At 45.7% G+C, this 15,369-nt stretch overlaps 1 protein-coding gene across 1 annotated transcript in view; it reads left to right on the top strand.

Moving 5' to 3' along the window:
• PALMD (palmdelphin) overlaps positions 1–8,089 on the top strand; it is a 43,635-nt gene extending 35,546 nt beyond the window's left edge. Inside the window, exons 5-8 of the mRNA XM_019531043.1 lie at positions 1,047–1,080; positions 1,184–1,294; positions 2,168–3,265; positions 7,416–8,089. Coding sequence (XP_019386588.1) covers positions 1,047–1,080; positions 1,184–1,294; positions 2,168–3,265; positions 7,416–7,459 — 1,287 coding nt within the window. The 3' untranslated portion in view covers positions 7,460–8,089. The remainder of the gene's footprint in view (positions 1–1,046; positions 1,081–1,183; positions 1,295–2,167; positions 3,266–7,415) is intronic.
• Positions 8,090–15,369: the final 7,280 nt, after the last annotated feature.

Here is a 15,369-nt window from a genome sequence, read left to right as displayed (position 1 = left end):
TTTAGTACTCTAGGGTGGAGGTAGTCCAGACCAGCTGACCTGAATACGTCCAGTCCCTCCAGAAGCTCCCTAACTAGTTCCTCACTAACCCTTGGCCCAGGTGTGCCTCCCCTGGGGCCTGAGGGGGGTCCAGTGGGGGGGTGGCTGTTCCAGTCCCTGCTTAGGAATATGGAGGCAAATAAATCATTAAATATGTTGGCTTTGTTGTCTGGTATGACGACCAAATTTCCTAATGTGTCCTGCAGGGACCCCACATTACCCGGAACCTTCTTTTTACCCCCTATGTATTTAAAGAAGAACTTCTTATTGGTTATCGGTCCCAGACCCCAAGCACTTGACCTGCACATGGCACATGTTGCAGGGGCTATACATTGCACAAACCCCCAGGATCCTCAGCACCTGGCCAGGGCAGGTTGCCAATGCCGCACAGTCAGCTCAAGTCCCCACCACCACCGCACAGCAATGAAGTCCTCCCCACTCCCAACTGTGGTGCCACATGCACAGTGATCCCACCAGGCCCCCACCTACCATGCTTCCCTGTCCAGCTGCTGTAACAGCAGAATCAATAGTGGGGGAGGGAAAAGGAGGAGGGGAAGGGGAAGGGCAAATGTCAACTGCGCAGGATCACATTTACGTTTCACAGGCTGAATACAGTCCGTAGGCCACCAGTTAGAGAAAGCCCTGACATAGATGTGTACATCTATGTTCTGCTTGTCAGTGCCAGGAGAAAGCAAGAAAAGAGAACCAATGTCTCAATTAGTCAAGCCCAACTTTAAAACAGACAGAACGTCAGAGAGGAATAAACCAATGGTGGAGCCAGATTCCCCAAGGAAAACTGCTGGTGAAAGATGTTCTCTCATTCTCTGGTCCCTTTCAGGTTAAGATGGTCTAGCAGAAAGTTGAAAGAAATAGGTTCAAGTTGAAACCCCCCCCCCCAAAAAAACAAAAAAAACCCCAACAACTGCATCTCTAGTTAAGATCTGAAAAATCACAGTAATCTCATTTCTCCCTCTCCCTGCTTTTTTTTTTGGTCTGTTTTTTCTTAGTCTGTGAAGGCAGAAAAAGCAAGTGTTCATGAAGGTACGTTCAACCAATGCATTTTATCAATATCAAATATTAACACTTGTTGTATGCTGCCAGTGAAAATATAGTAACATTTATTGTGCCATCTCCATGTTCACAGAACAAGCAGACTACATATACGCCAACATACCTGACCTGCCAAAATCTTTCAGACCTTCTGTGCTGAAAAGGATAGGACATGCTGGAACAGAAGATGAAGAAAACAGAAGAGGTACAGTTCTGTACTAACTCCAAAAAGAGCAGAGATGTGAAATAACGCAGAAGCCTCTTAAAAATGTGGGGGGAAGAAGACTAACAACTTAGAGAAAAGACAAATAGTTAAAACAGGCTAAGTTTCCTTCATGTACACAGGTGTACCTTTTCAGGAACTCCACCAAAATCTAGCATGTGACACTAGCGTACTGCAAGAGTGAGACCTTAAACTTCCCCACACTTGTTTCCAGCACTTTCTTCCTAGACCTGATTTAATCTCAACACCCCTACTTGGGTTTTCCGTCCCCCATTCATACATGTTCAGTGAGAACTTAGACCAGCTGAGCTACCCAGCTTTTACCACCTTTTCTTCACAAAATTCCAACTCCAATGTCATTAAGACCAATGATATGACTGAATGGTGCTCAGCTCACTCAATTTCTGTTATCTCCTATTGCTTAGCCCCTTGAAGGAGTCTTCTTCAATGGACCAAGTTCAAACCTGGCTCTCTCATTTGCTGTCTTTTCAAGGAAACTTTGGCTCAAATGGCTTCTTGCCCATCACAAATGGGCCCTAAAACAAAATGTTGTTTCTTATCTTCAAGCTGTGATGGAGAGATCAGGTGATGAACTGGGAATTTATAAACAAAAAGGATGTACAGTATTTGAATTGTACAATTAATCATTTTCATTTTATTGTACTGAACCAAAAGCTGGCTGTGTGCCTCTGGGGCTTCAGTCTCAAAGTAAGAAGCTGTACAGCTCAAGCCTATCTCTGCTAAAAAGTAACCTTAAAATATTTGACACTGTATTCAAACAATTTACCATAAAGTTTTAATATTCATTGCGGGTGCAATGTTAATAATTATTAAGTACTCTTTTTTTCCAAACAGCATTATTTGCCATGGAAATTAAAGTTGAAAGAGATATGAAGACTGGGGAGAATACTGTCTTGTCTACAATTCCTCTTCCATCTGATGACTTCAAGGAGACAGGAGTAAAAGTCTACGATGATGGGAGGAAGTCTGTCTATGCAATGTGTTCCAGTGACAGCGTAACACACAACGGCATGGATGAACTTGCACCTGTTGAGGTGGAGGACCTTTTAAGGAAAGCAACTGAAAAAAATTCTAAATCCCCTACAGAGTATCACGAGCCTGTGTACGCAAACCAGTTCTGCAGGCCAACAACTCCCCAGACAGATAGATTGGTTTGCAGACCAAATAGGGAAGATACACTTAAAAAAGAAACAAATGGACTTGGCAATCATCTGAATGAATACACCTATAACAAAGGCAATAGGCAAAGTGGAGAAAACAGTTTTGATCTTCCAAAGGCACCATTGCCAAAGTCTCTATCACCAGGGCCCCTGCAAGTGGAGAAGTCACACATTAGTCCAAAAAGCAGGGTAATGCAGAACAGAGAGAGAGAAGCTCTACAACAAGATTTAGAGTCCTGTCAGTATACAAGAGATTGCCACTATGAGACAGTGCTTATGAACTCTGAGCACACCCACAAAACATCACCTGCACCTCAAGAAGATGATAAAGATGTTCAATATAGCATTGTTCAAGCTGTGCCATGTTACATGGATGATACAGAACCCGTAACAATGGTTTTCATGGGTTATCAGCATGTAGATGATGAAGCAGAAGCAAATAAAAACTTGTCAGAATATGATGGAATTATTCGAGCAGAATTAGTCATAATTGGTGATGATGATGATGATGAAGACAACAGCAGCAAATCTAAAAATCCATCCTATCATCCTGTCGGTCCTTATAGTCAAGTTTATCAACCAGTTAAACAGCAACAAGCGGATGCTCAACAGAGAATCCCAGAGGGCAGCGTACACGGAAATCTAAGCAAATTACCCCACAAAAATTCTCTCTCACTACAAGAGCAAGAGGAATGCTTAAACTCCCCTATGTATCATGCCCATCCTCAGGGCCAGGCATCTGGAGATGGTACTGAAGATCCCTCATTAACAGGTAACAAAAAAGGAAAGTCCTGTCACTGCTGTTCACTCATGTAGGAGATTGCCTGCATTATGCTTTTCACCTACTAACAATCCTTTTCCACTTTCCCAATCTTGGACTGACAAATGAACTAAATACAGAGATTACAGTATTTTTCCACCTTCTATTTGTTAATAATTGCCAGTTGGTATTTTTAGTACTGTAAAATGCTTTTTTTTTTCCTACCTTCAACAATGCACTATTTATCAGATCAACATTTTGAGAACAAGTTTTTGGAAATAAAATTTATCTTCATGATCTCTGAAGAGTAAAAAAAAGTAAAGCAACCTTGCAACTTTTTAGTTTTCCCTTGAAACATAAATTGAATTCAATTTCTGGCATTGACTACATGAGAACAATAAGTGCAGCTTGCTTCTGTGTGGCTAAGGGCATTGCTTCTTAATACTGTGTACCTCTCTTCTGGAACTTCTCTGTGCCTACCTATGTTCTAACTACTTCTAATATGATCCAACTTGCACCTTAAACTAGCAAGGCTGTTCAACGGGTAGCTTTATATTCTCCTTAAATCAAGTCTTGCCTTTGACAATGTTTATGCAAATTTTAATACATTTGTTAGCTTGATTTACTTAAGTATTTTTATAATGTTTAAATTACAACTAAACCACTTACCTGTCTGTATGCTAACAATCAGTCTGTACAGTCTGTCTGTCTAGTCTCTCCACTAAAAATACTTTACTTTTTTTTCTAATCTGTTAATATACAAAATCATACAATTTCATAGTATAAACTTTTATAATAAAATGTCTTTAAAAATCTTTAATTACCAAGTCTTCTGGCAAAGTAACAGGTTATTTTTTAAATATACTGATACTGTATTTTAGTTATTGGTAAAAAACATGTAAAGAATAAGAGCAGTATATTTTAAAATCAGCCAGTAACAGTTATTACAGTTTTAAAAGGGGAGGAAAGATATCCTAACTTATTCGGATACAGTCAAGGGGCCCTACTCCTGCATCCTGTTCTAACTCCCCTTCCTCTTCTCCAACATTGCCTATACATTTCCCAGGGAGTTTTGGTGGCAGGAGAAATATAATAGTGAGCTCTACCTAAATACACTGTTGGGGCCTTCTTATACTTTACATTTAGCACATGTTATATTTAGATTGTAGTAAGCACTAATGTGACTTAGTAAGTTTTCATAGAATCATAAGGCAGTTTTTTTGAGCAGTTGCACATTAATGCTTGCTGCAACTCAAAGCTAACTGGTGCTTCTCAAGTCTGGGGGGACACCAGATCTCCGACGGGGAGAGGGGGTCCCCCAGAGGCCTATCGCTGAACATGAAATCACCAGTGGCGAAACCGGAAGTGCACTTCTGCCAGCACTTCCGGTTTCGTGGCTGGTGTTTCCAGTGGGTGCACAGCCAAATCTCAGGAGGTACACATGTACCCCCTATGCATCGTGAATGCTGCAACTTAAATATAGATTGTAGTACCATACTGCAGTCTTAAATCAGCTTTGGTGGGATCCTAGAGCTGAGACCAAAAGTCAGCTGATTTTTGGCTTCTGCCCTGTTCAAGGCTCTGTTGTGGTGTGGGGCTGAGAACAACATGGGTAGGGCATGGGGGGCTTATCCTAGCCCCTGCACAGGACTTGGTTCAAGGCTGCAGTGCAGTACAGGGGCTGGAAGCAAATCAGCATGGTAAGGGAGCCAGTGTCAGTCCCAACCCTGCACTGCATAGGAGCCAGTTCAAGGCCCGGGTGCATCAGGTTTGACATTTTCAACTACTGTTGTACAGGCATCAGTTCATTTATTGGAGCCCTTCCTATAAAGACAACAGGCAAAGTGGAGAAAACATTTTGCAACACCATTTGCAAACCTACTCCATTCTCCACCAGTTTTATTTCTGTGCAACATGGTCCCTTTGGCACAACAGAAAGGAGAAAACAGATTACCGAGTGAAATTTTGGCCCTGTGGCAGTTAATAGAATTCTTGCCACTGAATTTCAAGGAGCCAAATTTTACCTCAAGCATTAAAGACCATCTCCTCCAAGCCGAGAATCTCAAAGTGATGAATGGAACTTGGAACAGAGCCATATCCTTCTCTTTCCCCAACCTTTTGTCACCACTCCTTGCCATAATCTGATCCATAGAAACAAGCCAGGAAGTGACTAATCTTTTCCAAACAGCCTTGTAGTCATAGCACTGGTTCTGAAAAAGAAACAAAACCAGGAAACTTTGCATTTAAAACAACAATACATTACAAAAGGCTATTCCTTAAAAAGGGAGGAGGAAGAGAGTTTATAAAATCAGTAATTCTCTTAAATATCAGCACATCAGACTCACTCCATATCTCCAGTGAAACCAAGAATTACCCCAGGGCTGAACTCATTCTATTTATCATTAAACTAGTCCACAAGGTCTTGTTTGGCATTTGAGATCAGAAAGTCTGGGCCAAATGCTCCTGGTTTCAGAGTAGCATGGAGAAGAATGGAAGCTTGGAGCTCTGTTAGAAGTGAAGGAGAGCATGGGTAACTGGAAAGCAAGCCAGACTGGGCCTTGCAAACTCCCAACCGAAAGGAAGGTAATTTCCAGAACAAAATCCTGCAGAGATTAGTGTGGTTTAGGGACAGCTAGCAATTACATGGGACATGTGCTCTTCTTTACTCTAAGGGGTTTCAACCAGAGTTCAAAGTACCCCTGCTGGGATCTTGTGGGGAGCCAAACTGGGCCTCCAAGGTGAGGGAGCTCTGTTCCTCCCTCCCTTATTCTCTTACCCCAGCTCTGGCCACAACACAGCAAGCTGGCAGCTGCATGCTGCTGCCACCACCACCAAGAGGCTTGGGCAAGGGTTAGGGGAATGGAACCACCTTATCTCATGGGCCCAGCCCAGGCTCCCCATTGGCCCAGCTGAGGTACCTGGGAAGAGCCTGCAAAATGGGGAGGGTGCTCCTTTCCCCCACCCCCCTACCCAAGCCTTTGGACAGCAGCAGCTCACACCTGCCAGCTTGCAACTACCAGCTCAGCTTTGCTGTAACAGCAGCTGGGGAATGGGGGGCTTGGGGTAGAACAAAGCCCCCCTGCCTCATGGGCCCCTTCCCCCCAACTACACTGGCTAGGGTTTCATAGGCCTGGCCTAATTCACTCCAAGGCAAGTGGGCTCTGTTCCACCCCAGTTCTGGCCACAGCAAGGCAGAGCTGGCAGCTGAGTGCTGCCCCCATGAAGAGGCTTGGGCAGGTATGTGGGGGAAAGAATCACAGGTCTGGCTTGGCTCCCCATAATACCTCAGCTGGGGTAGCTGGGGGAAGCCTACAAGGTGGGGGGGGGCTCCCTTCCCCCACTCCCTGCCCAAGCCTCTTGACAGAGGCAGCACACAGCTGCCAGCTTAGCTTTACCACAACTAGAGCTGGAGCTGGGGAGGCAGGAGGGGGTGAAGGGAACAGAGCCCCTCCCCTCCACATGGCCCAGCCCAGCTTTCCCCCCCACCCCAAGATCCCCAAGACCTCAGGGGTAGTTGTGGGGGGAGCACACAGTGGGGAGGCAGAGCTAGGGAGAGATATGGTTCAGCAGCATCCTACTGGAGTGTCCCCACCTGCTGGCCAGAGCTGGTGCAGGCAGGCTCAAGTCCCCTGTTGGGTTCAGTGGCACTAATTCATGGTGCTTTGTGTAGAAGTGCCATGAGTTAGAGCTCCTCCCTGACAGGCTGCCTAAACATCTGTAGGCACCCCAAGTCTTCTATGAGTGTGAATGGAAAAGAGAAAAAGAAACTTCCAAGAAATGGTAGCTCTCATTTAGTGGTTTAGTATAAAGACAGGTTAGTTTGTTTATTCACACTTCCTTCTGATCTGTTAGACCTTATGGTCCCTGACCATATGCTATCTGCTGTGCATTAATGAAGTTAATTCTAATATATAGGTTCAGAGAATGAGCTGTACTAATTTTAATGGTGCTAATTAATTCATTCTCTCTATACATTTCCTTTTTACTGTGAAATTACCCAAACTAATCCTTTCCAATGATTTCTCTCTCTAATACTAAAATAACCCTGTCAGCTCTCACCACTGGAGATATGTACATTCTTATTCTAAACAAGGAAATTTAAAATTAAAAGTAGAACACTAGTCATAATATTCACTTAAACTTTTTTGTTCTTTATCCACAGCTTTAAGGATGAGGATGGCAAAGCTGGGGAAAAAGGTGATTTAAACAGCCACAGTGTCATGGACCTAGAATTAGGTTTTGGTTCAAAGAAGAATAAAGCTTAGAGGAAGAACTCTTTTATCTCATTTTCTGGACTAACTTTTTTTGCTTATGTAAAATTCTATTGTACTCATTTCTGTACCTGTTCCTAAAATTGTTGACCTTAAAAGACCATCTAGCCAAAAAGAAAAAAGGTGAGGTAGGAGAGAGGGGTATCACTGTCAGATATCTGATTGCCATTTATACATATACATATTTAAGAGCAGTGCAAATCAAATTCTAAGGTCCTATTGAAGCAAAACTTCCAGTAAAATCAGTGGGAGATTTGTTCAAGTAAAACCTAATCAGTTTTACCTTTATACAGGCAGGCTGATATACATACACACACTCAGCTACAGTAAGGAACAATAGTTGCCAGGTGTACAGAACAATAAAACACCTCTTGTGCAAATTAATTTTCCCACAATGTACACACACTTGAATGTGTAACAACCCATGTGTTTAATTTTTAAAACTGCCTTACTGTATTTCTAGTGAAGGTTTAAAGCAAATAAAGTACTCACTTAAAGTAGAAGTGTGATGGAATGTAAATAAAAGGACCATATTTCCAAGTGATTAAAAAAAAAAAAAAAAAAACCCAACATAGCTTCATTGACTTCCCTGGATCTGACCCAAAAGTATTTCAGTTCATAGTTACAGCTCTGGTACTATCTTCCACAGATCTTTTTAATTTTCTTCTTACACTCCCTAACCCCAAAATGCAGTCAAGTATGCATTTGAGAGACAATCCTGAGGTATTCTTATACCTCTGGGTTAGGGACAGAAGTTACATATTAACCGGTTTAAGTGATCAGAAGCTGGTTTAAACCTGTAACAGAACACAAGTTTAGTGCACATAAACCAGTTTCAAAGTGGCCAAAACCAGTTTGAGATAAACCTGGTTGAATATATATCAGACTTAACTGATTGAGCTCAAACCAATTGATGGAACTTCTGTCCCAGACCCCTTCCCGGTTTAAGTTAAACCAGAGTCCCCCAGCATCCCAGGATGTTCTGCAACCCTTGGCAGGGATGTGCCCCACCCCTCTGCTTTCTAGCTGGAGCAGGGGTAGTCGGGGCAGGGGTGTGGTCAGATGCCAGACCCCATAAGGTGAAGGGGGAGAGAAGAGATTCCCCCCTCACCCCCATCCCACTAGCATGGACCCACTGGAGCAGCGAGGGGCTGCTCATGGTGTCACAAGAGTGCAAGCCTCTTCCCAGCTGGTGGGGCGATGTGGGTGGGCGCAGGGTGAGGCAGTCAGAGCTGCTGCACATTATGTGGGGAGAGCACTGGCAGCACTAAGGGAGCTTTACAGGGCTATAGCACCCCTCCAAGCCCTTGTGCTGCCACTTGCCCCACAGTCTGTGGTAGCTCTGCCTGCCCTACTCCCACCCACAGCACAGCCCCACCACCAGGAAGAGGCTTGCATTCCTGGGACACCATGATAGTGGCTGCTGCCCCCATCAGGGTCCCTGCCCCCTCACTGCTCCAGCAGCAGGGCTGAGGGTATAACTAGCATGGCCCCTTAAGGCAAGGGGGTGGGGGGGCGTTATTTCCCTTGTCTCAGTTATCTGGCAAAGGGGGCAGGGAAGAAGCTTATTCTGCTACCCTCCCCATGCAGGAAGTAATCAGCTGTGGTTGGTGCTGGCAAGCCCCAGCTCCAGTCCCCTAGGGCCAGAGGGGGAATAAACTCCATCCCTGCTCCCTCTGCCTCAGGGGACCATGCCAGCTGGCATCTGACCATGCCCCTGCTCCTGTGGGAGCTAGGGTGGAGCACCAGGCAGACCCAGGCTCGGGTGTGTATGGGTGGGACAGGGAGGGGGGAATTAAATCCCACCACAGCCAGTTGACTTGAAGCTACTGCCCAGGCTGGCCACACCCTCCCTCCCCCAGCACAGCTTCCTTGCAGCCAAGGATTGCTCTAGTGCCCCCTGGCTTCTGGCCTGCACCACTGCAGGAATGTGCCTACATTTCCTGAATATCTGTTCACTTGTAAATTGGTTCAATCTAGGCAGGTTAGAGTAACCTGCAAAGATTGAATCAATTCAGGCTCCAGCTTTTTGAGCATCTGTCCCTATCCTTAGGGATGCCCTCCAGTTCAAAGCCCCTCCCTGCCATCTGCTGCTTGACTACCGAGAACCAGATGAGATATGCCTGGGTCCAACTCCTTGGTCTGCAGCATCTCAGCCTTACCAGTTGCACCAATGTCTTGCCAAAGGGGATTTTACCATCTAGGAGAATCACACCCTTGTCTGGTCATGCACTCAGAAGAAATGGATCCTCCCCCTTCCAGAAAAGAGGCCTAACTGCAAAATGCTCTGGAATCTTAGTTATTACTGACAACAAGTAGATATAAAAAGAAATGTCTAAACAATTAGTTTCAGCATAAAAAAGGTTAAGTCCAAGTCCTTAGTCAGCTCAACATGTTAGAAAGCAGCACCTGCTTTACCTTTCTGGCAGAATCTGCAAGTTCCCTTTTTAGTTTCTTTACTCAGCCTGCTGCCTTTGGGACTCCAGTGTTTTCCTAGGCCCAGGAAAACTTAAGACAAAACTCTTCTCAGAGCAAAGCTTAAGTACAGTTTTTTATTTGGCTACCTAAGTACCTCCCACATTCTCAGGGAACCCACAATATGCATAACTTCCTGCCCACTCCACCCCCTCCCCAGAAGGTGCATGCATTTGCCAGCACAGAAATTTCTCCTGATCTAATTAAGGCCAGGCAAATATTTGCATCTTTCCAAATATTAAGATTGCTAATCCAATTCTAATATAATAAAGGGCTTAGTCTGTCTGTTGGTCTGTTCGTAACGCTTTTGGCCAACTGCACATGCTCTGCTGAGAGGGCGAGCAGCAATTGGCTGCACAGGCCCAAGTTTGAGCCACTGCTGGGGAAGTTTGTGGTGGCAGCAAACATGCCCTGGCCACCCAGGTACCACGTCTCCCTGCCTGAAGGTGAAGGGGTGGGGAGGGTCATGGGGTGGCACCCCAATGACCCCCAGAACAGCTGGCAGGGAGGTGGAAACAGTGGCAGCTGTTCTCAGAGCTAGGTGGCAGGGAAGGAGGGAGAGGAGCAGGAAGGGGGCCCCCCCAACAGTCGGCAGGGAGGGGGAGGCAGGGAGGCTAAGTGGGTTCAGGTGGGCATGGGGTGGGGGAGACAAAGCAGAGCATGGTGTGTCATGGTGGCAGCAGGGGAGGAAGGAAGGGAAGTGGGAAAGGTTGGGTGGGGTCAGTGGTAGCACCCCACCGCCAGGCAGAGGCACGCCAGGGTAGGGAGCCCCCATGCTGCAGGAGGAGATGGCAGTGGCATAGGGAGTCTTTACATGGCCAGTGCTGAAGGGTGAGTGGGGAGGGTGAAGGGGGGCCCCCCCATGTAAACACGCCCTGAAATCCATCATCATTCTTGATGGGCAATTAGACAGTATCCTAATAATACTGCCTCTCATTTAGTTTCCCCATTCTGAAAAGTGTCCTTCTGGATAGGTATTCTTCTTACAGCCCCTTCTTTTAAAATGTAAAATCATTGTCCAGAAGGGCATGGTCCACAAGCCTTAGAGCACATCTGCAAGGGTGGTGCATAAACAACTCGTGGCAAAAGCCAGTTCTTGGCAATTACGATATTTTCGTGCATATAGCCTGTGGGCTATACACGTTTTTACAAACTTGACGGATGGGTACAAGATATACAAGGGTGCGGACTACACAGAGTCTTTAGAACAGCATAGCCCGTCCCTGGCTGTGGGCTCCAACTCCAGCTCCGGCAGCTGTGCCCAGTAGGAATGTAGCTGGTGGGGATGGCAGGGAGCGGGACTCTGCAGGGGAGGGGAGGGATGACAAGCTGCGGGCTCCAGCTCAGGCTCCAGTGGCTGTGCCCAGCAGTCAGAGGCTGGTGGCCGGGAGCGGGGCTCACAGCTCCTCATCCTTCCCCTCCCCTGCAGAGGCCACAAGCCCAGCAGAGCCTGCACTTGTGGCCATGTCTCGGGATGTGGGGAATACATGGGTGCAGGGAATACACAGAGTATTTTACAAAAAACACAATTTTTCGCAGGTTATGCATGGATGCGGGCTATATGTGTGAAAATACAATACTGCTTTTCAGCCATTTAAGCTCTGAACCACTCCTAGGTGCCAAAGAAACTCCTTGTTTATCATGTCAAAGTCATTATCATGTTGTCCTGGCCCTACGATGGCATAAGAAGTATAATTTTATATCAAATATTATAATACTTATAAACAAAAGGTCATAAGGCTGAATACAGCTTGACTCTACCTATATGTAGAGACCATATAAACACACTGCATTAATAAAACATATGCGACACCCCACAAACCCCCTAGACCACAGTGGCATTATGACATACCTCCCCTGCTATCCCACTCCCAAAACATCAATCTTTGACAAAAATGCCATATGAGATAGAGATGTGCGATTATTACGCTTGGATGTTCAATCTCCAACTTTGGGATTTGGCCAAGTGCAGTTACCTTAGATAACAGACATGAAAATGAAAAATTAACTTGAATGCATCTCAAGCCCACTCCTCAGCACCACAATTTAGCTGCAGTTCCAGAACTATATGGTTGTAATGCTCAATGGCTATAACAGGGTTAAAACTAACTGAAGGCCTGAAGGGTGCACTGCATCTCTATCTCCTGGTTCTAGAGAAGCACAGCCTATGGCAGCCATTACAGGGAGCCATTACATGCCTCAGTTCTGATAGATAAAAAAAAACCCAGCTTCCCCCCCATAAAAAAAACAACAACAACTACACACCCTGATTTGGGAGAAAAGTATACATATGGTTTACAAATAATTACAAGGATTTGAAACTCCCTAAACCCCCAACATTTCCCTCAGGTTCACCATCTGTCTTGGGATAAAAACACAGAAATTCATGTGAGAATGTGCAGAAGAGAGGGGCCTATTTTTATCTTTTGTGTAAAATTAAGCCCACCTGATTTAGTGCATGACAAGTGATAAACTTGACTCAGTCACAATTCCCTCCATACACCACCCAATACAAAGTGTTAGTGGTAGCACCAAGCAGTTCCAAAGTTCATCAACAGGCACCGAGCTTGTGAGGCTGAAGTTAAGCTCCAAAAGATGCTCCATGACTAACTACAGCAGTCCTAGAGCTTTTATACATCCCCCTCATTAAAAACATGACAGACAGCTGGAAAAGCAATAGGCCCTGTGGGCCATACATACCCCAAGACCATAGGTGGAGGGAGAAAAAAAAAAAAAATACATTTATTCCACCACTCCCACCTAACAGGTAAGTCTGTGGAAGAAGGGGCATGGGAGGCAGGGGGAGGGAGGGAGGGATATTGAGGCCAAACTGAGGGAAGGAGCTGGGCATAGGCAGCAGCAGGGTGAATAGGGCCCCAGCCAGGCTGGATGGTGGGACAACTGGAGCCCAGGCAGCTCATCCACGGGTGCTGGGGGAGGGGCTGCCACTATGCACACCCCAGCAGAAGCCTGGGTGGCACGTGCCCCCCGATCTGTGTGTGGGGCAGAGGTGGCTGCTGCTGTGCGCTGGGCTTTCCATGCCATTTCAGCTGCCCCAGGAGCAGTGTGGCACCACGTGTGTCCTGCCACCAGGCAGGCAGGGGGCTCAGCACAGCCCAGCAGCCACAGGCACATAGCACCCTGCCACTCCAGGGGCAGCTGCAGTGGGACAAAGTGCAGTGTGCAGTGGCAGCTGCCTCCACCCCATGCACAGATTCGAGGTGAGGGGGCATGTGCCCCCTGGGTCTCTGCCAGGGTACATACAGGAGCAGGAGCTGCCCTGCACCCCTGGATGAGCTGCCTGGGCTCCAATCATCCCACCAGCCAGCCCAGCCAGGGCCCTATTCACCCCTGTCCTGCCCTGCCCCTGCCTGTGCCCCATTCCCTCCCTCACCATGGGCCCCTCAGTCTTCCCACCCCTTTCCTCTTCACAGAGTAGGCTGGTACTTGCCTGCTGTGCTGGGAGCAGCCAGTTATCCACATGCTGAGCTGTGATCCTGGCTGCATGTGTGCCCCTTCCCAACCCTGCTGTAGCCAGGCAGAGCCCATAGCTGGGCTGCCTCATGGTCCTACCCACTGCTCTGCATTTGGGGGGGGGGAGGAAGAGGGGGTTGAACCCCATTAGCCCTGGCTTTCCACCAGTTATGCCCAAGACCTTCTATAATACAAGTCCCACAATTTCCACAAAGCCCTCAAGGCCAATCCACAAACATAGCAAGGCCCCACATTTTCCATTGAGTGCCCTGTGGCCAGATTCACACTGGTGTCCCCTTAACCTACTAAAAGAGTGGGGAAAGGAAGAGAAGAAAGTGGTGTGGGGGAGGTGGGGGAAAGTCTCTCCTCCCAGTCAGGAACAGAGAATGAAGTGTATAGCTGTCTTCAATATAACACACCTCATTTGTATCCTACACCAGACTGAGGTCAGGATTTATTTGATGATGCATCAAAACTCTATATAGTTCAGTAGTTGCAAAGTATTTTTGAAAAACTTGACGATAAAAAGCAGTTTAATTGTGTGTTTAAGATATCACCTAAACATGTCCAGGTTAAGAACAAACATAACTTAAATACACACGAAGCAAGTGGTTCAAGGACCTGTTCAAAGCACTGCTTGTGCCAATTTTGCTAGTGCCATCACTACCTAGTGCTGCCTCCTCACCCTCTGCCAAAACAGGCTGATCCAGGTGCTGAGTTCATTCAGCACTTGCAATACTATCAGCATTAAGCAATGACTCTCCTTTACCTCAATGTACAAGAGAGAGATCAGTACATTGCTACACCAAAGTGTAAAATATTTTTTTTAAAGGAGAATTGAATTCTTTTAAGTCACAATAAAAACAGTTTTTGCAGGGAAGGAAAGAGGACAGTAATGGAAAAAGTTTATCTTGTGCACATGCCATCATATGAAAGGTTGTTATACTACTGCAGTTGTTCAGGTGAAAATATGAGCCATGTAATGCTATCAAGGCCAGCAACTTAATCATGACCTTCCAAAAGAAGTACTTATTTCACCACCATATAGCAATATTAATAGATCTGTATAGATCTACATCTGCATGGCTAGAATATACACACCCAATTATCTAATAGAAGTTATTTTCAAAATACTTTTTACTAGATCATTTGAGCCGATTTCTGTCTTTGCTGTCCTTTCCTCGTACATGTTCTTTATTGCAACCCTCTACATTAACTGACACGTTTTAAATTGGAAAACAGATTACACATTCTTTGGACAACAGCACCACATAGTGTCACAAACTGGAGTATGAACACAGATTGCAAAAAGGGATTTGTCCAGTTATGTGTCCCTAATGGCTTCAAATCCTGCAGAAAAGGAAATAAGGACATTCAGGATAAGAGTCATCATCCAATACTTTTGACAAGAACAGAGGCGGCACTGTAGGTACCAGGAAAAATAAAAATTAATCGTTTCTTTGTTTTACTATAAAAATATTACAAACGTAGTTTCATCTTTGTATCTTAACTTGTGCCACTTCATTCTCTTGTAGTATAGGAAAGTGCACAGCATAAATTACTAATATGAATTCTGCAGTATCTCAAACTGATCCACTGATTTCTCCAAGGATAGGCTTTAGCCCATGAAGACAGTAGTACTTATTACAACCTAAAATCCACAGTTCTCCCTCTGGAAATGAGAAGTGACCAGCACCACAGAATGTCCCATGATTTCATAGACATTAGGGCTGGAAGGGACCTCGGGAGATCATCAAGTCCAGCCCTCTGCCCAAAGGGCAGGAAGTCAGCTGGGGTCATAGGTTCCCAGCAAGATAAGCATCCAATTTACTCTTGAAGGTGTTCAATGTAGGTGCTTGAACCACCTCCGCTGGCAGACTGTTCCAGACCTTGGGG

The sequence above is a fragment of the Crocodylus porosus genome, unplaced genomic scaffold, assembly GCF_001723895.1.
Source record: "Crocodylus porosus isolate Cpor-Errol unplaced genomic scaffold, CroPor_comp1, whole genome shotgun sequence".
In the NCBI taxonomy this organism is placed as follows: domain Eukaryota; kingdom Metazoa; phylum Chordata; order Crocodylia; family Crocodylidae; genus Crocodylus; species Crocodylus porosus.
This window is presented reverse-complemented; position numbering and strand designations above follow the sequence as displayed.